Raw genomic sequence first — 25,521 nt, forward strand, 5'->3', positions numbered from 1 at the left:
ACCAGCCTGGAGAGAAGATGCAACTATTGTAGGGTAGCAATACTCTGCTAAGAAAGCACTTCCCACACCTTGGCAATATTTTGCTCCAAGAACTCTAGCAGCATTTGGAATACCTAAAAGCAAAACAAAAGCACAACTGAGACAGGAGTTGCCAGGCCTCGATTCTGACACCACTTCTTTTCTGTTGCTGAATCACCTTAAGATGCAGACACTGTGTCCACCAGATGACAAATATGTCTCTGGCAAAGCTTGTAAAATATTTATTAAAAGATTTCAGCAAACAAGTAAGCTTTCGGCAGCTTACAATCTTTATTATGAAAAAGTAGAATGTCATGTGACACATTTAGCAAGAAAAAAGTTCTGCACCGTCACAATCAGACTTTTCTGTGGCAGTAGGAGCTAGGAAGTACATCAGTGTTGGCTTTTTTTTCCCCTGCAGGAATGACTAGTATCCATTTAAATAAACTCTGTTTTTCAACTGACTCACTGGTGATCATAAGAAATTCAGAGGCAGTTGCATGAACAACCATCCGACCACGCCATTAAAAAAAGTTTAACTTTTTCATGCCAAAACCCCCCACTGAAAAGGAGTAAGCGTTTCTATTCCTTGTTTGTTGTTTGTAATGTCTTGCCATCTATTGATAACATTTATTGAGAGGCCCTGTGATGTCAGCCAAGAATTAAACAGAGAAATCTACTCATTAACTCAGGCTGTTGGGATGCTTTCTCAGAAAAAAGACTGATGAAAATTCCAATTCTCCTTAAAATTTTCACAAGTCTTTAAAATATAAAAATGAATCAATGTTAAAATATAAATGCCTGACAGTTAGCTTTTCTTTTCTTTTTTTTTTTTAAAGATTTTATTTATTTGACAGAGAGAGAGACAGGGAGAGAGGGAACACAAGCAGGGGCAGTGGGAGAGGGAGAAGCAGGCTTCCCCGCAGAGCAGGGAGCCCGATGCGGGGCTCGATCCCAGGACCCTGGGATCATGACCTGAGCCGAAGGCAGATGCTTAACGACTGAGCCACCCAGGCGCCCCTAGCTTTTCTGATTGAATGGAAGCACCTGACATTAAAGCTTTTGATTGCCAAGACCTCCATTTCAAAGACATCTCAAATAAACAGACCCCCAGCTATACAACACAGCCAGGCTGCCCCACACATGAAGCTCCTCTTTTAGAAAGCCCTGGGTGACCCACATAACTTGAGTGGCCCTACTTTTCCCTTCCCACTCTTTAGATCTTGCTCTTATATTTTAAATTCACCAATAAAGAGTGAACCCACAAAAACTTAGGCAACCCACTGTCAACCCCAATCTGTGCTCTGTTTTAGCACACCTCGCCATGTGGCCCTGGGCATGCCATGCACCCTCTAGGACATGTAAGTAATAAGCCTTGTGGTTTTTTTTCAAAGTTCCCTGATGGCTGTTGCTGAGGTGTGTCTTGCAATCGTAAGAACCACCAGGGCTGATCCAGTCACAATACTAGCTCAAATACGGGCTCATCACAAGTAATGTGGGACCCAGGTGAGTGCCCCCCCAGGCATTCCTAGCTGACAGCATCACCACAGATAGGCTGAGACTGACACAAAACAATATAATAACAACTTTATTAAAAGTACATCACATAATGTATTGCAATTGTGTAGAATGACCATGTTTTTAGGTCATCCAGGCTAAAGCACTTAGAGGTGACATGTCATGATGTCTGCAACTTCCAAATGGTTCCACAAAAACACAACACACACACACACACACACACAGTACTATCCTTTCATCTTTTTTTTTTTTTTAAAGATTTTATTTATTTATTCATGAGAGACAGAGAGAGAGAGGCAGAGGGAGAAGCAGGCTCCCAAGGAGCAGAGAGCCCGACACGGGACTCGATCCCAGGACCCTGGGATCATGACCTGAGCCGAAGGCAGACGCTTAACGACTGAGCCACCCAGGCACCCCCTCAAGCCTCCCAGATTTTAGTTCCTATCTCACTGGCCTGTCATAAGTCCAAGTGATTCACTCACTCACCTAGGCGACTGTTGCGATACTTGGCCTTCTCAGTTTCTTGACCGCCTCATAGGCAAACAACCCTGCCCTCTACCCTACTATAGCCACTCACTCCCTCAATCGATATCCTGTCCTAGAACGTGCCAACACAGTAACTACAGTCTCTCCATAATCTCTACTTCATCTGCACCCCACCCTCCAATCATCACTCCCTATCTTTTCAGGTTGCTCCTTCTAGCACCCCAACTCCAACAATACTTTGACCCCACCAGGAATTACAAGCCATTGATTCCACTCCCCTCTCAGGTCATCTCCTGCCTTAGCTTAGAGTTCAAAGTCCATTATAGCTTAGACTGAGGTCCACTCTCTTGCACGCACCTCAAGTGTCCTGCCCCCTCCCTCACTTCATCATATTTGCCTGGCAGAACACCCACCCTTATTAAATATAACTCCCTGTCAAACAACTAAACACTTCAGGACATTCCAGAGACAAATGGAAATTTGAAAACTGCCAGGAAACTGGATATTAAGGAATTATTAAAATTTTTGGTATGATAATGGTTTTTTTGCAAGCATCCATATCTCTTAGAAATATGAAATATTTGTGCATAAAATATGATGTCCCGAGTTGCTTCAAAATAATGTGCAAGAGTGGAAGTAGAGAAGTGTACAGATAAAACAAGATCGGCCACTAGTTAATATCTACCGAAGCTGTGTGATGAGTACATGATGGCTCTATTTTGTGTATTTAAAGTCTTCCCTAACAACATATTAAAAACAAAAAATACAATTGTCTCACTACTCTGTGCCTATACCATGCGGCTAAACGTGGCTTTGAAATGAAAAAAACAAAAACACATATCCACACGTCCATACTAAACCATCTCACTTAAAATTCTTCAATCATGAAAAATGGTTTTAGATGATTTGTCACTGTCACTAAGGGAAAAGATTGGTAAATGTCTGAAGTTCTGTATCTCCTTCCCTCCTTACCAAGACTTTTTACTATCTTCCCATTTGCTCAATTTATTCTAAAGCTTTTATGTAATTTATTTAGTTGCTCAGAATAGTTTTTCCTATAGTACTACCATTCATATCTCTCAGATATATTGTATGTCCATCATTTGAAGTAAACCCTTTGATTAATATATTTAACACGTAGATTACTGATTCTAGCTATTGCCTTTGGTATTCCTTGGTACCAGAAAATTGTTAACTATCATTTGCTTATAGTTGTTAAATTAGAAAACAATGTTATAATGGAAACACATCTCTGGCAATTCCACAGCTAATTATTTTAAGGGACAATACTCTAAACCACTCAATAATGTTAGAAAACATTTGTACTTGATTATATTTGCTGAAAACCTGAAACTTGTTTATTCTAACTCCACTAGCCAATCAAAGCAGAAGTCAAAGCAAACACCTTTATTTCTCCGAAGACACTTCCCTCTTCTTATAAAAACAATTGAGAGAACTGTCAGTAGTTTTTATTAGCAGAAAATTAATTGTTTCATAGGTTTTGTAGAACCCCATACTCCCAAGCACTGGCCTTGGTGGAGTATGGTACACACATGTAGGCTCAAAACAAAAACAAAAAATCCCAGCTAAGTAGCCAGGTCATCATACTGAGTTGAACAAAAGAGGTAAAATTAACTGAAAGAACTACCTTACTAAATCAAATTTGGATCTAGTGAAAGTTTTGGTGGGTTCCTCTTTGTCTGGAGTCCTTTACAAAGCATGTAGACATGCGATTTCATATTTCAACAGTCTGAAGTAGTTTTAAGAAGTTAGGATGTGAATATAAGCTGTTCGTTTGGAACAGGACCTCAATGGATAACTTTTCTTTCTCCTCTTTTCCAGTGGTAAAAAGTGTCTCAATTCTAAAGTAATACTACAGACCATATAACTCGATGACATTTTACAATATATTTAGGAAAAAAAGAACCAGTAGCAAACCAGATTACCAAGGAGTTTATTGTTCAAGTTTCTGGCTGGTAAGGAAAAATGGTTAGAGTGTTAAGCCATCTAGCCAGTAGCTGACTAAATCCTCATGTGAAACAGTATGGTTCTATGTTTTTTTTTAAATCCTCTCTCTCAAATTATTATAGCAATGTCTAAAGGGAGACACGTATAGCCTAGGAAGGCAAAGACTGAAAAATAAAGGCAAACAGAGATACCTGGGAAGACACAGAAAAAGGAAGCAGGGTATAGTAGAAAAGTGTCATTTAATACCAAATATGACTTTGGGCTGATTATTTTTTTCTGTGCCCATCTTTTCTCATCTACAAAGTGAGCATAATACTATAAGTGATATTGTTATACAGATTAGAGATATGTGCATAAAAGCTTCTGACATACAATAACAGCTCAATAAATGGGAGCAGCAACTATGAGTCTAATTTCTGTACTCATCTTGATTCCTCAGTTTCAGCAGAATATCTACTCAGTAAAATGCTTTCATATTAACTTTGGTAAATCACTATACTTTCCAGATCCATTGTCTAGAAATTCTTAAATGAACAGGCACACACACTAGCACAGTGTAGTCAGTTACAGAGAGGTGAATCAAAGATAACTTTAAGTGAAAAGAGTATGTTACAAAATTATGCTCACTGTGATTACAATTATTTTAAGATTATGTATGCATGTAGATGGGCAACACAAGGGAACACAGAAAATAAATTATGTGTTAAGTTAGTAGAGTTACAGGACTTTTACTTCTATTTTTAAAAACTGTTATAATGATGGGATATACAGTAAACATAAAAAGGAATCATGGAACCTTAAAAAAAAAAAAAAGAAACACAAAATTCAGATTCTTTCATCAAATGCTCTCGTTTTACCTTGGTCTCTGACTTTATCCCTTATTACTTTCAACTACTGCCCTCTTAGCGGTAGCTACACGATATAGAGTCCCTACATGTCCCTTCTGTGCCTCTGCTTAGATCAGGCCTCCTAAATGCAGTGTTCTAGTCCCATCCTTTCTGCCAATGTAAATCCTATCTGTGTTTCAAGGCTTAATAATGATTCATTTCCTTTTAGAAATCTTTTCTAGGGGCGCTTGGGTGGCTCAGATGGTTAGGCGTCTGCCTTCAGCTCAGGTCATGATCCCAGGGTCCTGGGATCGAGCCCCACATGGGGCTCCTGGCTCAGCCGGGAGTCTGCTTCTCCCTCTCCCTCTGCCTCTCCCACTGCTCATGCTCTCTCTCTCTCTCTGTATCTCTGTGTCTCAAATGAATAAATAAAATCTTTAAAAAAAAAAAAAAAAGAAATCTTTTCTAATTGACCCCACTCCATAGTTACCTTTCCCTTAATCTTCATACCTTCCCCACAACTAGGATCCAACCTGAAGGATATGTGAATCATAAGTCATTTTAAGTTGTGACTTAAGAAGAGTGATTTAGGGCTTCTGAATTACAAAGTAATATTTGGATGGACTATTCCTTCTTATAGATTTATTTTATCGAACTCAAAAAATACTTATAAAGGCTTTTATAGGCTCAGTCAAAATCTTGGTCCTCCTCATTCTTACCCTGTTCCATAATAACAAAATTCCTTAGTCCCTAAATTAACCTGTTACATAGCCTTTATAAAAGCTGAGAAGGAAATAATATATATGACAAGTACCAAGTCTCTAGCATTTTTCACAAGCTTTAGTGAGAAGTGGGCTATCAGTGATAGATGGCATGACAATCACAGGTTACTGGGAGTCAGAATACAGAGATTCAAACACTGAGTCTGCAACTTATGATGTCACGTTAGACAAATTGTTTAACCTAACACTCAAATCCCTTTTAAACAGTAGAGCTAAATTTAAAATTCCTACTTCGCAGGATAGAAATCCAGATAAATAAATCATATATGACTGAATATGTTTGGTAAACTGTAATTTTCATATGTTACTAGTTATTTTCACAGATGGTTAAAAAATTAAAATTTTAAATTAAAGAACATCGAAAACCATGCAGGCCAAGTACTAATAGAAATAAGGTATCAATGTATTAAACATGCAAAAACTGAAGAATAATTTAAACCTATAGAGTGCTATGGACCTTTTTTGGGAACACATTATTACATCAGCCTATTCCTTTATTTCTATGCTTTTTAGACATTTTTGAAAATGCTTTGGTTCATAAAATGATACCTAAGTTTCCACCATCTTTATATGGACTTTAGATTTAAGCATCTAAAAGCCTTAAGTAAGACTATTGGTAGCTTAATATGAGAGGAAAAGGGAAGCTCAAATAAAAGGAAGTAACTTTTCTAAGATGAATGGGGAATCAGCTAGGAAAAATTTCCATCTTAAGCATAAACTTACATTGACTTTATGTATTGTAGAATTTCAAATTTCTTATGCATTTTCACCTTTTAAATGAGTATCTTTTGACTTTCAATAAAATAGAAGTTTTTATTTAAAAGGCAAGTTGAGTGTGTTTCCTGTTGGCATTTTCACCAACATATTATATGACAACTATCCAAAATAATTTATCTACTTTAGCTTCATGTTCCATTCCATATCCTGTTCCTTAATAGCCTTAAATTTAAGTCAACTAATAGCTCCAACAATGTAAGTCAGACAAATTTTATGAATGAACAAGAAAAGTAAACTTGGGTTTAGAGATGATTATTACTGGATCACCAACAAACAGATTTTAAGTTTTATAGTTTTTATATACTGGAAAGCCTCTGATTTTACCTTCCTACAGGTATGTGTCAGCTTTCATTTGGCCCCAAAATGAAAGCAGTTATCCATGTAATTCCCCTAGTGCCTCATCAGGGGTAATGTAATATTATTGTTGCAAATTTGTTAAAACACTTCGCTTTTCTTTTATAACCAATATAAAAAAATGGCTTCCTAAGTGACATTAACTCCAAGCTCTGGTTCGGTGCCAAATGGAGTTAGCTCACCTGCCAATTATGTCTTGATGTAGTAACTACAAGGGGCATTGAAATAAGGTAGTATAAAACCCAATCAGCCAGAGAGAAGGGCACCAGCAGGAAAGGGCAGGTAAATCTCTTTCCTCAAGTTAAATTGACCTGGTTGCCACGTCTGCTAATCAATCCTAAATACACAGTTCCCAGACAGGAAACCATTTCATTTGTCATTTATCGAAGGAGGCTCCCCCTGGCTGGGTTCCAAGTCAACAGGAATTCACAAATCTCTCTCCCGGAACTGTGTTTCCTGGTTCAGGCTGGTTCTGAATAGAATCAGATCCTGTAGCTAAGTAATCAGTAAGCTAAACAATCATGGAGACCAGAGGCTTATCAAAGCAAAGTTGTGATGACCTACTCTTAGCTCTTTATTCTTTTCAAAATGAGTCAATAATATCTGATATGATTAATAATCCAGGTCAAAGGGCATGCCCAGATGGTTCAGAAAGAGTAGAAGCCAATTACCTAAAAATATTTCCAGAAGAATTAGAGCTTAATTTAAGTTTGAGAGAACTGGTTGGATTTAGAGAAGTATAAAGATATAGAAGAACATATTAGGATAGAAAAGGGGCATTAACAATTATATGGAAGAGGAAATGTAAATGTTAAGTCTTCAGACAAGTAATCTGGCTGAAGTAAACATGTATTTAAGAAAAGCAGAAGATATGACATTAAGTTTCTAGCTATAAAACCTGAAAGGGAAAACTCAGGATTCGGGACAAAGCATGGGTAGATAGATTAGCAGATGAATTATCTATCTTAAAAGTACTTTTTGGTTATGATGATTTAGTGGACCATTCTACATTTTGCAAATGATAAAAGTAGGTGTCAGCAACTTTTGCGAGGCTTTATCCTACATCTTCGTTAATTCACCCCATCTTCAATTCCACTGGAGGACTGAGGCTATCTACACTTCCTCTATCTCTTGTTTTCTGTGGCATGAAGTGACCAAACTAAGTTTATGAACAGAGACATGGCTGAATATGAGCACAGACAGGCAAGAAAATAGATGGAGGGCTGGGAGGAAGAGTGGGGTAGGTTCTCTGTATTCATGAACACTTCCTCTCACATTTCAGATCTAGGTATATTTTACAAAGAAGCAGAGTAGACAGTCTTAAATCCCCAAACATCAACCTAGCTGCTTGTCTTTCCACCACTTTACTGAATTTGGTCCTCAGGGCTTTTCTATTTTCAAAAAAGTCCCTTATAAAATACAAATACCTCCCCAGAAAGGAGTTATGGTTTCAGTATTAGTTAACACCTTAATATCTGATAGTTAAAACAGCTGCAGTGTTCAAAAACATTAGAATATACTTCTCCCCCCAAAAGATTCTATAATCAAATACACCTGAGAAACAGCACAGTATAGCTTCCTCTTGTAGCTTTGCGGTGCACATCAGCACTGGAAAAGCACTTAAGAAGTCCAGTAGTAAAAGGTTTTCAAATCTCTTTAATTACCAAACCCTATTTCCCCTACAGAACACATATTAATATATTTTAAGATACGAGTATTTTTTAGAACATAGTTTGAAAAACACAAAATTAAAACAAGTCAATGACTAATAATAAGGCACAGAAGAGACAATTCGGGCAGGTGCCATTAGGAAGGATGACAGGAGGTAGGAAAGCAAAAATAGATCTTTTCTACTTCATAACTTTGTTCAAAAACATCATGTTATTTGTTGCAGGTTCTTGGTTTAAGAGACAGACCCTAAAGTAAGGATGCATGATCTATTCTATAATTATTTATCCCTTTCCGAACACTATCAACCTCAGGCCCATTCCTAGAACATGAGTTCTCTGTACCACCCATTCCCACACTGTGACCAAAAGGACTTGAATGAAGCAGAAAGTTAAATATACCATAGGACTTCTAAGTTTCTCCCTACTATATAGAGCAGTTAAGAGTCAGGAATTAAAGAACCTGGGAGTGGCTGACCATCTTCATAAGTGATCCTTCTTGTGCCATTGTGATCAAAGGCAACTTAACTTACCAGCTCTGCAACTCAGCAAAAGCTTGTTTCATTTTCTTAATGGAAGCATCCATCTCTTCTTTAACTACAACTCGATACCGTGCAAGAGACACTGTGCAGCGCTGGAGGTCTTTCACAGATTTTTCAATATTGGAACCTTGGGGAAAAAAGCCCCAAGAATTAATATAAAAAAGGAGCACAGGTAACTTGAAAGGTGGATATGAACACCCATGCATGTAATGTAACACATGTCACGTGGACCAAGAAAGTTCCCTAAGTGGCCACCCTCCTCGACAAAAAATTGATGTTTTCATAGATTAAAAAAAGAGAGGCGGGGCACCTGGGTGGCTCAGTTGGTTAAGCAACTGCCTTCGGCTCAGGTCATGATCCTGGAGTCCCAGGACTGAGTCCCACATTGGGCTCCCTGCTCAGCAGGGAGTCTCCTTCTCCCTCTGACCCTCCCCCCTCTCATGCTCTTTCTCTCTCAAATAAATAAAATCTTAAAAAAAAAAAAAGGTATCCTGGCCAAGATGGAGTAATAGGAATTGGATTTATCCTCCTGTCTTAAACAACTAAACACATACACACAGACAAAACATATGAAACTGGATTTTCATAAAACAGACATTAGGCAGTACTTTTTCCCTGAGAAAACAGAAACAAAGTGAGGCCTATAATTGCCCCAACTTACTGCCACAAGAGTTTCCAGGCTGCAGTGCAAGGAGGAGAAATCCTAATCCTGAATTGAGGGGACAGAGTTGAGAAGTGGGAAGGCCAAGGTGGCGAGAATTCTAAGGGCAGAATACTGGAGAGGAGAGAGCTATACAAAGATGAGAAAATTGTACAGGGATCTACAGAGAATTCTGAATGCATCGGCGTGAGGAAACTACTGAGACAGGAAAAAGAACCAGTGGAAAGGAACAGGTAGAACAATCACCAGACCTCACCCAGACCACAAATAGTTCATGTTCACACCAGCCAGAATGGGGCACCAGTAGGGCACTTGGAAGGGTACAGCCTCAGTAATGAGGCAAAATTATCTCTAAAGGCTGCTCTAGTTCTACCTAACAGCGCTTAAAAGCAAGCCTCAAAGTGTTACCAAATAACAGTCCAGAACAAATCATAAGAATACTTAAAATAGGGTGCCTAGGTGGCTCAATGGGTTAAGCATCTGGCTTTGGTTCAGGTCATGATCTCAGGGTCCTGGGATGGAGCCCTGAGTTGGGCTTCCTGATCAGCGGGGAGTCTGCTTCTCCCTCTCCCTCTGCTGCTCCCACTGCTTGTGCGCTCTCTCTCTCAAATAAATAAATAAAATCTTAAAAAAAAAAAAAGAATACCTGAATAAAACACAAAAATATCTAGGAATCATGGGGTGCCTGGGTGGCTCAATCATTAAGCATCTGCCTTCAGCTCAGGTCATGATCCCAGGGTCCTGGGATTGAGCCCTGCATCAGGCTCCCTGCTCTGCAGGGAGTTTGCTTCTCCCCCTCCAACTCCCCCTGCTTGTGTTCCTTCCCTCTCTCGCTGTGTCTCTGTCAAATAAATAAATAAAATCTTAAAAAACATATATCTAGCAATCAACAAAGAAAAATTCACATGTCTGGTATTCAAGAAAAAATTACCAGGCATACAAAGAGGCAGACAAATATGACCCATAGTGAAGAGAAAAATCAACTAACAGAAGCAGATGCAGAAATGTCACAGATGTAGTAGAATCAAGTAAATAAGGACATCAAAACAGCTAATATAATCAGATATCATATGTTCAAGAAGGTAGAGGAAAGCATAAACATGTTAAGGACAGACATGGATGATACTTTAAAAAACCCCTACTGAACCTCTAGAGATGAAAAAAAGACAATGTCTCAGATGAAAAATACACTGGATGGGACTGACAGCAGATTAGAAACTGTTGGAAAAAAAAAAAGATTAATGAATTTGAAGATAGCAACTTCAAAAACTTTTCAAAATGAAACAAAACATAGAAAAAAGGCTAAAAAATAAGTATTTGAATAGGTACCAAAGTTTCAAAACTCTCTAAGTGACAGGATTCAGTAGAATATAATTCACCATATAGACACTACAAAATTAGTAAAATTCTCTCTCTGTAGTACAGTTTGAAGAATTATATGTGGATAAGCCAACTCTGTAGATAAAGATGAAATATATTTACCTACCCATCACATTCTAACCAGTTTCTAAGAGTTCTACTGACCTCTCTATATTCACCAATGTCAAAGTTATATATACAGTTGATAGGTGGAATCATGGATCTAAGAAGTTTATAATGTGCCAAGATACAGATTTTCAACCTTTTATTTAAATTCCTCTTGATTTATTTCCAAATCTACTTAAAAGCTTTCAAGCAGCATCCTTTTCTTTTTGTATGACTGAATATTTTTGATGTGCTTTTCTGCACCAAGCTGAGGGTTATGTTAGATTTAAAAGGAAAGCTTCACTAAATTTAGCTCATGTGGAATAAATAATTCAATAAAGCGCTACAGGTTACAAGTGTCTTACATTTCTATGTTTCATTTGTTTAGTGGAGTGGACCACCTTGCTTAGATGTATGACACTCTATCATCTCTACCTGTTTAATTATTGGCTGATTATTTAAATGATTATTACAGTTTAAAGAAAAAAGGCAAAGAGCTACCACCAGTCAATGCTGAGTACTTACTTAAGAGGAAACGATCTTGTTTAAAGCTAAAGTCTGACAGAGATTACTAAGAGCACGAAGTTGTGAAGAGAAATGCAAATATTTTTTTTAAAATGTCATGTCAGAGATGGCAGATCTTTTTACTGTTAAGTCAACTAGGAGATAAAAATGAAGGAAACGGTACAAAAATGTTGTAGTAAAGCAAATAAAAGAAATAAGTTAATGTTAGCAGAAAAGTCATCCTGACCAGTAGTTTGACTTTCATTCACTAAAAGGATCCCTGTCATTGTAACAAGACTGTACAACATCTAAAATAGTATCAAACTCCAACTGTGCCCATGGAGTTACAGAGGGGTAGTTACTGCCTTAAAAACAGAAAACGTATTACCTGCTACCATTTTGAGACCTTATCTATGGGAACAAGGAGATAATCTGCCCTCGCTAGCCAAAACCAGATTTTTTTTGTTTTCTCTCAAAGGTAGTCTTCTGATTTACCTAGCTTTTTGTTGGTGGAGGAGAGTGGAACATCTTCCATCCCCAGATTTGAAAACTGAGGTGCTGTGGTAGGTCTTGAAAGAGTTTTGGCAGCATTCCTATTTTGTTGAGAATTCTGAGTAGACTGCATAGTCAAAGACTTGGGCTCAAAATCAGAGATGCCATTCTCCAGCATGGACCCTGTCAAAGAAAGAGGCCAGTATTTTTAGAGTAAAATTTAGGGTATATCAATCAAGCAGTCTTAAGTATAAACAAATAAGGAAGGTAAAAATGTTTTAGGCAAAACTATGCCTCTTAAAGGCTATGAACAAAAACAACTGACAAAACAGAACAAAGAACAGAAGCAGTTGGACGAGGCTACAAGTAGCATCTGGCTCAGCCCTAAGCTGCATCCTGAATGAAGATGACACATCGCTAGATAAGCTAGCTTGTTCCCTGTATCTTGGTAGCTCTGGGCACAAGGAAGCGAAGAGAGTCAATAGCACTAATTTCTGATAGCTTCTGTAAGTTATGTTGAGGAAAAAAGAGTTTTACACTGTTCCAGGGAACGAAGAATTTAGAAAGTTTTAGGAAAAGGGCAAAGAGGAAATAAGAAGAGAGCCAGCTCAGAAAAAAAAGGAAGCCACTATCTTTGGTTTGGTTGAGGTCAGCACAGGTGCTGTATCTTTCTCTAAGTCTTTTCGTATGAGCAAACTAATCAGTAAAAGAACATCTAAGAAGTACGGAATAATTCTTAAATTGTCATTACATTAATAAGGCTAGCAGCAACAGAGCAAGGAGCAATGGATTAACAAATAAGTAATTAAAAAACCAATTTAAAAAGAGATATTCCTGGGGTGCCTGGGTGGCATAATTGGTTAAGGATCTGATCCTTGGTTCCAGCTCAGGGCCTGATCTCAGGGCTGTGAGATCGAGCCCCATGTTGGGCTCCACACACAGCACGAAGTCTGCTTAGGTTTCTCTTTCTCTCTCCCTCTGCCCGTCTTCTATGTGTGTACTCCCTCTCTCTCAAATAAATAAATCTTTAAAAAAAAAAGAGAGAGATATTCCCAATATCTTCCCAACATTCATCAAAATAGTTAATAAAAAATGTGCAACATATGTGAATTTACAACACTAATCTTAAATCTTTACTAGAAAACAAATGTAGGACTATAAAAACCAACAATCTACTTCTCATGAAAGCCATGGGATTGCAGTTATTATATATTCCTCACTGTACTGAGTCTTAGAATAACGCCATCGACGTCATCTCATCATCATCATTTTCTTAGTAAGTACACAATTTAAAAAATCTTAAGGTCACCTTCTGTAATCTCTAACTACTAAGGGATTATTAAGTTAGAAGATTTCCACAAGACTGACTTAAATTAAAATTAAAATATGAGACAATGTAATAAAAACTATATTTTTCTTGGCCTTTGATAATTACAGTTGACCCTGAAACAACATGGGCGTTGGGGCACTGACCCTCCCTGCCCCCCACAGTTGAAAATCTGTATATAACTTTGACTCTCCCAAAACTTAATAGTCTACTGTTGACCAGAAGCCTTACCAGTAACATAAACAGTTGATAAACACATATTTTATACTTTATATGTATTATATCCTATAGTCTTACAATAAAGTAAGCTACAAAAAAGATGTTATTTAGAAAATCATCAGGAAGAGAAAATATATTTACAGTACTGTATTTTTTGAAAAAAAAAAAAAAAAATCCACATATAGGTGAACCCACACAGTCCAAACCATGTTGTTCAAGAATCAACTGTACAAAATGAGACTCTTTCACATAAAAGGCAACAAAAACTAAAAAGTAAAAGACTAAAACTAAATGTAATTTACTGATTGCTTTCTCAACCAGGAAGCCCTTGTATTTTTCAACAGAAGGCAACTTTTCAAAGACCTGTTAATAAACTCACCTGTTCTATCCAGCATATGTGGTGTGGCAGACTCAGGCTCTTCCAATTCTCTGGCATCTATTGAAAGTATCTCCATACCCTCACTGAGAGAGTCCACAGACTCGGTATCATTGATGGCACCGTTGACATGGTAACCATTAATACCACCTTTCTCTGAAGAAGGTACAGACTGTTCCTCTTGAATGGATACTAATTTACTGGAATCTGGAATACTGTTACTTGGTTCTGCTGCAGGCTTGGGTTTGCTTTTCTTCTTTTTGTTCTAATGATTATTAAAGATTTGAAAAAAAGAAAAGAAAATGAAGACCCCCACAATCCAGAGAGATAACTCTAGTTACCAAAGATAATCAATGTTACCAATTTCTCATATGCTCTTCCAGAAATTGAACACATTTTTGTATATGTTGAGCTACTGACTAAAATAACTATGTTAAATGCTTTGGATGAACTCAAACACATAAATACAAAAATTTTAGCATGGTAAAACTTACCATAAGCAAAATCAAAACATAAATTTTAAAATGTGAAAAAATATGTCCAACCTATATACAAAAAACTAAATTTATACAGAGTTCTAACAAAAAAACAAAGAAAACAATAACCCAACAGAAAAAAATGGTCTAGGATAGAAACATACGGAATGAAGTGCAACCTCAGTCTAATAAGAGACATAAATTAAAACTGCACTACAGAGGATTCTGGGAAGATGACAGAGGAGGAAGCACCAGTAATCTGTCTCCCTAGACAACAATCACACTGGCAGAATCTGTCTGATATAACTATTTTGGAATTCTGGAGTCTACTGAAGGCTTGCAATTTGCAGGTGAAGACCTGGATAGTAAATTGTGGTTAATTTCAGTTAGTATCAGTTCTTAGTATAGAAACAGTTACCCTAGGGGACAAGCAGCTGAGCACCTGTTCTTGCAGCAGCTTGCAGAAATTATGGGAGCCAGGGTAGAGAAAAAGAACCCCGTCCTCCAAATACTGGGGATCTAGGCTCTGATCACTGACTACCGCTTTTGATCACAGAGGTGCAGACAAAGAGGCAGGCAGCTACTGCTGGACCTCCTCCCATTGTTGCAAGCCCCACCCTCTTGGGCTGAGTGACCGCCTGGGGAATACAAAGAGCAGTGCCCCAGAAAATTAACAATAACAAAAAATAAGCAAACCCTGAGGAAGGGGGAGAATCTGATTTCCAAAGTTACCACATTGTCAGATTCAAATGTCCAGTTTTCCTTCTTTTTTTTTTTTTTAAAGATTTTATTTATTTATTAGAGAGAGAGAGAGAGATAGCTAGAGCAGGAACACAAGCAGGGGGAGTGGGAGAGGGAGAAGCAGGCCTCCCGCGGAGCAGGGAGCCCAACGCGGGGCTCGATCCCAGAACCCCGGGGCCACGACCCGAGCCGAAGGCAGACGCCTAACGACTGAGCCACCCAGGCGCCCCTCAAATGTCCAGTTTTCAACAAAAAAATCCCAAGGCACAAAAACCACACAAAAAACAAGTATGGCCTATTTAAAGGAAAAAAAAAAATCAACAGAAACTGCCACTGAAAAAGATCTCCTGGCAGATACATTAAGGACTAAAATAACTGTCTTACTCTTAACTACAGAGAACAAACTGCTGGTCACCAGAGGGAAGGTGGGTGAGATAGGGGATTGGGATGAAGGAGAGCACTTGTGATGAGAGCATTGAGAGTTGTAGGGAAGTGTCGAATCACTATATGGTAACTAACTGGAATTTAATTGAAAAAAGAAAATAACTCTTAAAGTTGCTCAAAAAACTACAAGAAGATGGTGGAGAAAATCAAGAAAACAAAGTATGAACAAAATGGAAATATCAATAAAGAGATAGATAACCCAAAAGAAATTAATAAAGAAATACTGGAGCTGAAAAGTAGTATAACTGAAATTTTAAAATTCACTAAAGGGATTCAAAGGCAGATTTCAGCAGACAAAAGACAAAAATCAGTGAACTTGAAGATTGGAGAATGGAAATTGTCAAGTCTGAGGAACAGAAATAAAAAATATGGGAGGAAAGTGAACAGAGGGGGGCCTGGCTGGCTCAATCTTTAGAGCATGTGACGCTCAACCTCAGGGTTGTGAGTTCAAGCCTGAATCACATGGAAGAGACTGTATGGTACTCTACGTACACAGCTGTGTTTCGGTGTCACTTAAGACTTTTTTAAACCAGGTGAAGTGAAGTGGCATAGGTAAATCTTTTCTTTCAAATATTTTTGCAGGGCCTAAATTTTTTTAATAATACAAATGCCAATATCATGGTTTTAAATTTAATTCATTTTTACCTTTTTCTTGCCTGTTACTGTCCATTCTTTGAGTACGTCACTGGCACTACCTGTAAAAGAAACCAATTACAGATTTTCTCTCCTACCACATGCATGGTCAACCAGGAATTAGTGTCCCTGTATTTTGTAATTGCTGGACAATTTCCAAAGTTCCTAATAGGGAAAGGTTAAGGTTCAAGGCTCAGCTAATGTAGTAAGACAATCACACTATACTTATGGAATACCTGTCCATTTAGATCCCCGTTCTCCATGTAATTTCCTTAGTAAGTCCTCCTAAGAAGAGAGTAATGTAGCCTGAACACTTTGAAGATTATTTTATTTATATAGTTTAGACCAAATACAAAGATAACTGGTTTCACCCCAAATATGCCATCCCCTCCCCTCTAGAAGATCACATACCACCTTGGCTATGTTGTTTTAGAGAGAGCTATACACTACCCTAGACCCAAATACTAACATTATAAAGAAAACATGATGATAAAGAAAAACCTTACAGTATTTGGGTCTGTTTCTTATACACGGACAAATTCAGAAGAACAGAAACAGGAAGACCCAATCTGGTGCTGCTGTTCAATGAAGCAATAGCTTCAGGCAAAGTTTTTCCCAAACAAGTTATGTAGAAAGAAGTTTATAAAACATTCCTCAACTCTATAAACTGAAAGCTTGGCTAAACACACCATTCTTCTATATGTTAGATAAGGAAACTGAAACCCTAAACATTTGAGTCACTTGCAGGAACCAAACTAAATGGTATAGGAGCCTGGAAGAGAATGCTGAATCCCTGAATTTGTCATTTGTTGCTGGGCCGCTGGATCACCGGTTTGTCACTAGGAGTTTCTTAAATTCTTATTCAACCCAATTCCAATCAAGTCCCTTATACCACTAGCGACACAATTTGTTCTTAAAACCAATAGAGAACATTTTGAATAAAATGGTGGAGTTTTCTCAGCTTGTGTCTTATTCTAAGATATCATACAGCTTATGAATGAATTACTTCTAGGGCTGAAAGAGATATCTTTAAGAGGTATCTTTAAAAAAAAAAAAAATGCCACGTCATCATGGGGTCTGCTATATCATCTATGAAACACCAGATTGCTGAATGAATGTTATAAAAGTCTGAAGCAACTTCTATTTGAACAAACACATATTTAAAAACCGAACAAGGATTACCTTCCATGAAAGCTTGTACTGTTTTGTCCACACAATTATCAAAGTGCTGTAAAACCAGGATGATTTCATTATTGCTCTTATTGGGAACTATTGCACGCACCGCATTTATCTGGAAAAGACGACAGGATCATTTAATTCTAGCATCAGTTCGTCAGTTGGCAACTGACATCTATGATAGAGAGTAATGGAAAAAATGGTATGTATCACTCTTTAATGTCAGTGAGAGTCCATACAACCATCTCACTGGGAATGATTAATACACGAGTGATAACAGCACATAAAAAATTAATTTCAAAACTTAGAAAAGCAGAACATTTCTAGAAATAGAAGGTATGTGCTAGATTTTATTTCAAGAAAGGGTGGTTTAATTAAGTATCAGGTAGTAATTTAGCATCAATATTTCCTCATCTTAGCCTACTGAGAAAGGTAGAAAGTTTAATGAAGCACCAACATTAACAACTTACACTTTTCAGTAGTATTTTTCAAATCATTTTTACGTCAAAAAAACCATTTTTACTTCATAACATTTAATTGTAATATAACACTATAAGTTATTATAAACTGTTTCAGGCATACAAAACATAATGAACACTCACTACATGATAGTTGGTTTAATACAATAAAATAGATGGCAGCTGAAGCCCCCATAAAGTCCCTCATAAATCCCATCCCCCTTCTCTTCACAGAGATTTCTGCCTTGAATTTGGTATTATCTTGATACATGTTTTTGCACTATTATGATGTATATATCCATAGGTAATATATACTATTGTTTTGCCTTACATAAATATCATTATCATACTTACCTGTATTCAATTTGCTTTTTTCACATAACATCGTTTTTTTAGATTTTTTTGTGCGTTGATAAATGCATCTCTTATTTATTTTAACTGCTACATAACATTTCCATGGTATGAAAATAGCCAATTTATTCATTCTCCTGTTGATGGCCACTTACATTGTTTCCAATGTTTGGCTACTATGAAAAATGCTGGAATGAATACTCCTATGCTTACTTGCTGCTGAATCTTCAGTGCTTAAAACAACTTTATCACATTGTAAGCAATTAAAAAAGAAAAAAATCACATCTTCTGTGAAGAGTGAGAGAATGTCTCCCTTGTGTATAAGCCCTAGAATTCTTGAATATTAGGGCATCTACAAATTCATTACATAACACCAAGTTGTTCTTTAAAATAGATATGCCAAGGAGCGCCTGGTGGCTCAGTTGGTTGAGTTGGAGGACCCTTGATTTCAGATGGGGATATGGTCTCAGGTCGTGGGATCTAGCCTCCCCCAGCAGGCTTCGCACTCAGTGGGGAGTCTGCTGGAGGTTCTCTCTCTCCCTCTCTCTGTGCCTCTCCCCCTGTTTGTGCATGCTCTAAAATAAAATAAATCTTTAAAAAACATTTTTTAGGGGCGCCTGGGTGGCTCAGTCGTTAAGCGTCTGCCTTCGGCTCAGGTCATGATCCCAGGGTCCTGAGATTGAGCCCCACATCGGGCTCCCCGCTCTGCGGGAAGCCTGCTTCTCCCTCTCCCGCTCCCCCTGCTTGTGTTCCCTCTCTCGCTGTGTCTCTCTCTGTCAAATAAATAAAATCTTAAAAAAAAAAAAATTTTTTTTAGATAAAATAAAATAGATATGCCAATTTTGCTGGATTTATTCCTAAGGTTTTTTTTTTTAATTCAAGTATAATTAACATACAGCATTATATTAATTACAATATAATGATTCAACAATTCTATACATTTCTTAGTGCTCATGAAGATAAGTGTACTCTTAATACTTTTTATTTATTTCACCCATTCTCCCCCCACCCACCTCTGCTCTGGGTGATTTGAGAATAACTACATGTTCTGTTTTCATTTTTGTATATCAATTTAATATCCAGCAATCTTGATGAATTCTTGTAATTTCTTGCTTTCTTCGTTTTTCTATGTAGATAGAAAATAACTGTATTGTCTATAAATAACAACAGTTTTTTTCTTCCTTTCCAGTCCTTAAAAATTTCATTTCTTGTCTCACTGCATAATGTGAAATTAACTATTTCTCCTGGCTCTTTTTGGTAGGGAGTAGTACTTAGAAACCAAGATCTAGGAGCTGGGTGTGTTTATTGTTATTGGGGAGTCATTATTTCTAGGTTTCTTCAGTGGATAGAGCTAGGAGATTTTGTTTTTTACAACATGAGTTCATAATAACATCTTCAATTCAAATATAACATTAAAAGGTTTTGAACATGTATTTCTTTTCTGTACACTACAAGTTTTTATTAATTTGCTTTATTCTATAATATTCAAAAAGTATTACTAATATACTACAACATAATATTACTAATGATAAAACACTGAATACAACTAAAGATTTGCAATTCTTTTTGTCTTTTAAAATATCCCTCTAAACACATACAGAAGAATATTGTGTTCAAAAGTCAGTGGGAAGATTTGTTCTACTTCACGCTTTCCCTGAAGGTGAAATATTTTTAGGATCTCAACTTTATATAAGACCTTAGCCCCAGGGGCGCCTGGGTGGCTCAGTTGGTTAAGCGTCTGCCTTCAGCTCAGGTCATGATCCCATCGTCCTGGGATCAAGCCCCGCATCAGGGAGCCCGCTTCTCCCTCTCCCTCTGCCTGCCTGCCTACTTGTGATCTCTCTCTCTCTGTCAAATAAATAAAAAAAACTTTTATTTTTTTATTTTATTTTTTTATTTATTTGACAGAGAGACAGATAGCAAGCGCAGGAACACAAGCAGAGGGAGTGAGAGAGGGAGAAGCAGGCCTCCTGCCCAGCAGGGAGCCCGATTGGGACTCGATCCCAGGACCCTGGGATCATGACCTGAGCCAAAGGCAGGCGCTTAACGACTGAGCCACCCAGGCGCCCCTAAATAAAAAAAATCTTAAAAAAAAAAAAAAAAAAGACCTTAGTCCCAAATCCTAACCCAGGACAAGCCTTGGGCTTAGAGCCCTGTGTGGTAAAAGCCAATTTTTATTGAGACTGGCAAAACACATCAGAGTTACCTAGCTCAGGCTTACCATTCTGGTTTTTAGTGCCCTCTATATTTTTAGTTCCTACGGATATCCTTTACTTTTTGTGTCACAGTATGCATTTTAAATGATATATGTTATTTTTCATTCTGTATTTCTAGGTATTTTATAACAGGAATGTTTCCAGGTTCTTTAATTAGCCATACTGCTTAAAAAGGAAGTTCTTCTATATATGAAGAGAAATAAAGTATGTTGTCTAAGTAATAAGCAGAGTCTGTATTAGAACCTAAGTCTTTTTTTTTTTTTTTAAGATTTTATTTATTTTTTTGACAGAGAGAGACACAGCGAGAGAGGGAACACAAGCAGGGGGAGTGGGAGAGGGAGAAGCAGGCTTCCCACTGAGCAAGGAGCCCAATGTGGGGCTCGATCCCAGGACCCTGGGAACATGACCTGAGCCGAAGGCAGATACTTAACAACTGAACCACCCAGGCACCCAGAATCTAAGTCTTCTTTAGTACACTTACTTTTATATCATTCTACCCTTTTTTTGTTTCAGGCTTACCGAACAATGATAAGGTTTAAAACCATACAAAGTGGGAAGGTATATAATGTATAATCCAAAGAGGGCTAATTTGTAATATGCATTTTTGAGATGAGCAAAAAACTTAGTACTGATCACTACAAAGTAGACTTTAGGCAAAACTTACAAACTCAATGATAAAAGTAAGATTCTGATAACTTAAAATGTGAAAGTGTTTATATTATTCAACCAATATATCTGTGACTCCATAATCAATAATATACTTTTCTTAATAAAACAGAGAAAGCACATAAAGCTTTTACGTTTTTCTCAATAAAACTCATTAAGGGTTACATTACTAAAAACACCTGGTTTTCTTTCAGAGGAATATTACTTGGAAGATCTATTTCTCTTCTTGCTCTGAACTCTCCAAACGAATGGAAAGATCCTACTCAGTTTATTCCTTAAAGAACGTTGCCAAATGAGATACACACTTAGCCACATATATATTATGTTATAATATTAACTAATATTTATGATATTAGTTATGCAAACAAAATGATATTTCACTTTCTTAATGAGTTTGTGTAGCCACTGATTGTATCAGCATCTAAATTTTACTGACATTCAAGCTTACTATCCATAGTAACTAGTCATACCTTCTCTTTCATGTTCTCAAAAGCTCCTCCCTGGGCCAATACAGTATTGGACTGCAAATCAAAAATGAATCCTGATGTATCTGCAAGAATAAGAATGAAAAAATATATTCAACACGATCTAAAACTAACATGTGATCCATTCCCCAAATGGAAGGGCCATACCAGCTGCTTTCCTCTCATAAACAGTGAACAACTTAGTTGCTATTTTGTAAATTCTATCCTATATATAACTGATAACTACACTTGTGTTAAAATTATAAAATTTGATTTTAATAGAAACTGTCACAAGCTACAGAAAGACACTAAATACATCAACGATATTAGACTGTCCAGTAATCCTTGACATCTTTGTTAACTATCCTAATTTAAAAGGCCCTTTAGAAATGTTGCAAGTAAATAGTTCCCCAAGGTAAAATTTAACACTAATGAATCTGAAAATGTGAATATGAGCTTCTGTACCATAATAATAACACATGAAACTAATTTCCATCTTCTAGACTGCACCACACACGTTCTTAGACTATCAAAATACCTGAATACATTCATGTTTGTATCCCCAACATAATGCTCGACAAAGCAATGTACCTGAGCTTACACTACAAGCATAGCACGGGAAAACTGCAATGCGATTGATTACAAAAAGGAGTTTGGCTTTCTTATGCTTATAAAGAAAAGGCTATCTGTAAATTTAATCAATTTCTTTAACTGTGACTACGTAATCCATAAATTACCTCAGCTTTAACAGTTGACAACTTTGTTTTAATCTAATGAGATGCAATGGCAGGAAATGGTTAGAGTACTTCTCAAATTCTGATGTGGATACTTGTCATCTGGGCAATCTCAGGTTAAAATGCAGGTTCTGATTCAGTAGTTTGGCTTGTGGCCGGAGATTTGTACTCTCCAGTGGTATTGACATTGCTGATCCATGCACCATACTTGGGAATAGCTTGGGGGTTAGAATTTCAGCAAAGCAAGCAAAAGGAGAAATTTTAAGAAAAGAGGTTGCTATGGTTTAAATGTCTGTTTGCCCACCCCCTACTCCCGCCTGCCATCACCCAGCACTAAATTCGTATGTTGAAATCCTTAAGTTTTAGTGTTACATAATGGTATTAGGAGCGGGACCTTTGAGAGGTGAATAGGTCATGAGACTGGAGTCTTCATGATGAGATTAGTGCTCTTATAAAAGAGACCTCATAGAGTTCTCCAGCCCCTGCCACTGGGGGAGGATGCAATGAGAAGTACTCTGCAACCCAGAAGAGGGCCCTCACCTGACTATGCTAGCACTCTGATCTCAGACTTCCAGCCTCGCAAACTGTGAGAAATAAATTTCTGTTGTTTATAAGCTACCCAGTCTGTTATGGCGCTAGAACAGAATAAAACAGGGGTATAAAAAATGCAGTATTATTCTAGTACACTTTCCAAATTCTTTTGCTACTATTATAGATGTGTTTTAATTAAAGCCTCTTTTCAGGGATAAAAGGTACAGCATAGGGAATATAGTCAATGGTATTGTAATAATGTTGCATGGTGACTGATGGTGGCTACACTTGTGATGAGAACAGCATAATGTATAGAGTTGTCAAATCACTATGTTGTACACCTGAAACTAATGTAACATGTGTGTCAGCTATACTTCAATCAAAAAATAATAAATAAAGACTCTTTTACAGCTTAATCCTGGGTTTTCAAATACTTCCTAGTTCCTATGGAAGACTGGTAGTTCATAAGTTAGAATGGTAACAGCATTTTGGTACTAAAAGTGCTAAAGAGGATATGAATAGAGTCAATGTCATTCCAAGAAAAACTGTGATTGCCAATTGCCAATATAACCATGAATTAATTTTTTTTTAAAGATTTTATTTATTTGAGAGAGAGCAGAGAGAGAGCACGAGCAGGGGGAGGGACAGAGGGAGAAGCAGACTCCCCATTGGGCGGAGAGCTGCGATCACAGGATGCTGGGGATCATGACCTGAGCCAAAGGTAGATGCTTAACTGACTGAGCCACCCAGGTACCCCAAAACTGTGAATTTAGATTTAACCTCTGTAATACTGGCAATTTTCAGACTGTTACCTAAATTAAAAATTGGCTGCACTTAAGACAAACTCAGTATTTAAGTCTGAGTTTTCCAGATGACTACATAAAATGGTTAACTCTCAATTAACCTTTATTAACTGAAAAAAGACACAGTTTTGAAAATCCTATATAGTCAAAATATTATCCAGCAACCTACTCAGTTGCTATAGGTTAGCCAAATGATTTAACTTGGATGTTATAAGTACTCTCCCCTAAAGACAAATTAATGAGCAATGAGATGATACAAAAGGATGTCAATAATCTTATTAAAGAATCTAGCTTCTAAAATAATTTGTTACCTACATTGTTTTAAAAGTTGCTAATGCAACGGAAAAGCTATTTCATAATACCTAAGACAAATTTTGTCATTAAAAAAGTGTATCCTTAAAAAAAAAAAAGAAAGAATCAAACCATCAACCTCTTTTAAGGTGGAAGCAAAACAGCATTTTGGAGTCTGTATTTATTTGTTTTGGGGTCTGTATTTAAATGAACTATTAGTATTCTTACACATCATCTAACACTTTATTTTTTTCCTTTAACAACACATTAGATTAGACAAAGTACCAGGAAAACAAAGGTTAGTTCTATAAACACCTTTGCTGTTGCCCGCCCCCCCAAATTAGTATAAGTATTACTAGGGTTTATCTGGCATACATACCGGTTAGGATAATGATTAAAAATATATAAAGCAGTCAGGATCATAGAAGGAAACAAATGGCTCACTCAAATCAGGAAATCTGAGGAGAGTTTAATAAAGGGACTATTTTCAAAGGTGCTAGTAAGGAATAGGGAAACCAAAAGATATAGTGCAATACCCTCGGCTAATAATAGCAATGTACCTGCTACTCTGAGGTTTTAAAGAAGTGTTAAGGAGAAAGCCATTCCTGGAATATACAAGGCTCTTTCATCTTTGTTTCATCTGGTATGGAAAGGGCCACAGGACCATAGCTATGACCTTTGGTCAAAGGACAAGGTAAGCCCACAGTGACCTCCCTCAGGGAAAGATTGGGAAATAAAACCACTACCTCACTCTCCTCCCTGCCTCTGCTCTCCTGCCTATGCTGCCTGCCTAATGGCCAAACCCAACTAGAAGCCCGAAAGCAAGAGAGCCATTGAGGTAGTGCATACAGGTCAGCCTCTCACAGCACAAATGCCAATTTCATATTTATAATCTAAATCACAAGTTCTCCAAAAAGGTAAAGCAGTAATTCAACATCTTAACTTGCCTACTCACCAGCTAATATTGCCTCTTTCAACTTAAAACCAACAACTCAAGCACATTCAAAACCTTGCTTCAATGAACTGGTGCTTAAGTGCCTCTCAGCATTATAGATAAAGTCATTTTTTGTTCCCATCAGTAATATTTAGTAATTTAACAATTTTCTTATCTTTTCATGCAAAGAAAGCCTAAGATTTACTTAATTCCACTGGTAGGAAATGAGACAGGGTCTCAACCTTTGATATCTATCCTATGATAGAGAGCATGTATACTCTGCAGGAAATAAATCTTTTTTATTTCTTTTAAAAGACTTTGTCAGAGAGAGAGAGAGCGCACAAGGCAGGGAGTGTGGCAGGCAGAGGGAGAAGCAGGCTCCCCGCTGAGCAAGGAGCCTATATGGGGCTCAATCCCAGGACCCTGGGATCATGACCTAAGCTGAAGGCAGACACTTAACCGACTGAGCCACGCAGGTGTCCCAAGAAATAAATCTTTTTTTTTTTTTTAAAGATTTTATTTATTTGAGAGAGAGAAAGAGAGAGAGAGAGAGCACATGAGACGGGGGAGGGTCAGAGGGAGAAGCAGACTCCCCGCCGAGCAGGGAGCCCGATGCGGGAC

At 37.5% G+C, this 25,521-nt stretch overlaps 1 protein-coding gene across 3 annotated transcripts in view; it reads right to left on the bottom strand.

Moving 5' to 3' along the window:
- The window catches only part of SPATS2 (spermatogenesis associated serine rich 2), a 139,117-nt gene that overhangs the window by 13,472 nt on the left and 100,124 nt on the right, over positions 1-25,521 (bottom strand). The window contains exons 1-7 of one of the 3 annotated variants that reach the window (XM_035002735.1): positions 22,345-22,600; positions 21,614-21,693; positions 17,459-17,567; positions 16,289-16,338; positions 13,986-14,247; positions 12,064-12,243; positions 8,931-9,066 (exon numbers count right to left, since the gene is read on the bottom strand). In XM_035002735.1, coding sequence (XP_034858626.1) covers positions 8,931-9,066; positions 12,064-12,243; positions 13,986-14,247; positions 16,289-16,338; positions 17,459-17,567; positions 21,614-21,625 — 749 coding nt within the window. In that variant the 5' untranslated portion in view covers positions 21,626-21,693; positions 22,345-22,600. Of the gene's footprint in view, positions 1-8,930; positions 9,067-12,063; positions 12,244-13,985; positions 14,248-16,288; positions 16,339-17,458; positions 17,628-21,613; positions 21,694-22,344; positions 22,601-25,521 lie in introns of those variants that run through there. The other 2 variants (XM_035002734.1, XM_035002736.1) reach the window with 2 other exon arrangements.

Source organism: Mirounga leonina, unplaced genomic scaffold (genome assembly GCF_011800145.1).
Source record: "Mirounga leonina isolate KUSES-001 unplaced genomic scaffold, KU_Mleo_1.0 Mir_126, whole genome shotgun sequence".
NCBI classification, from domain to species: domain Eukaryota; kingdom Metazoa; phylum Chordata; class Mammalia; order Carnivora; family Phocidae; genus Mirounga; species Mirounga leonina.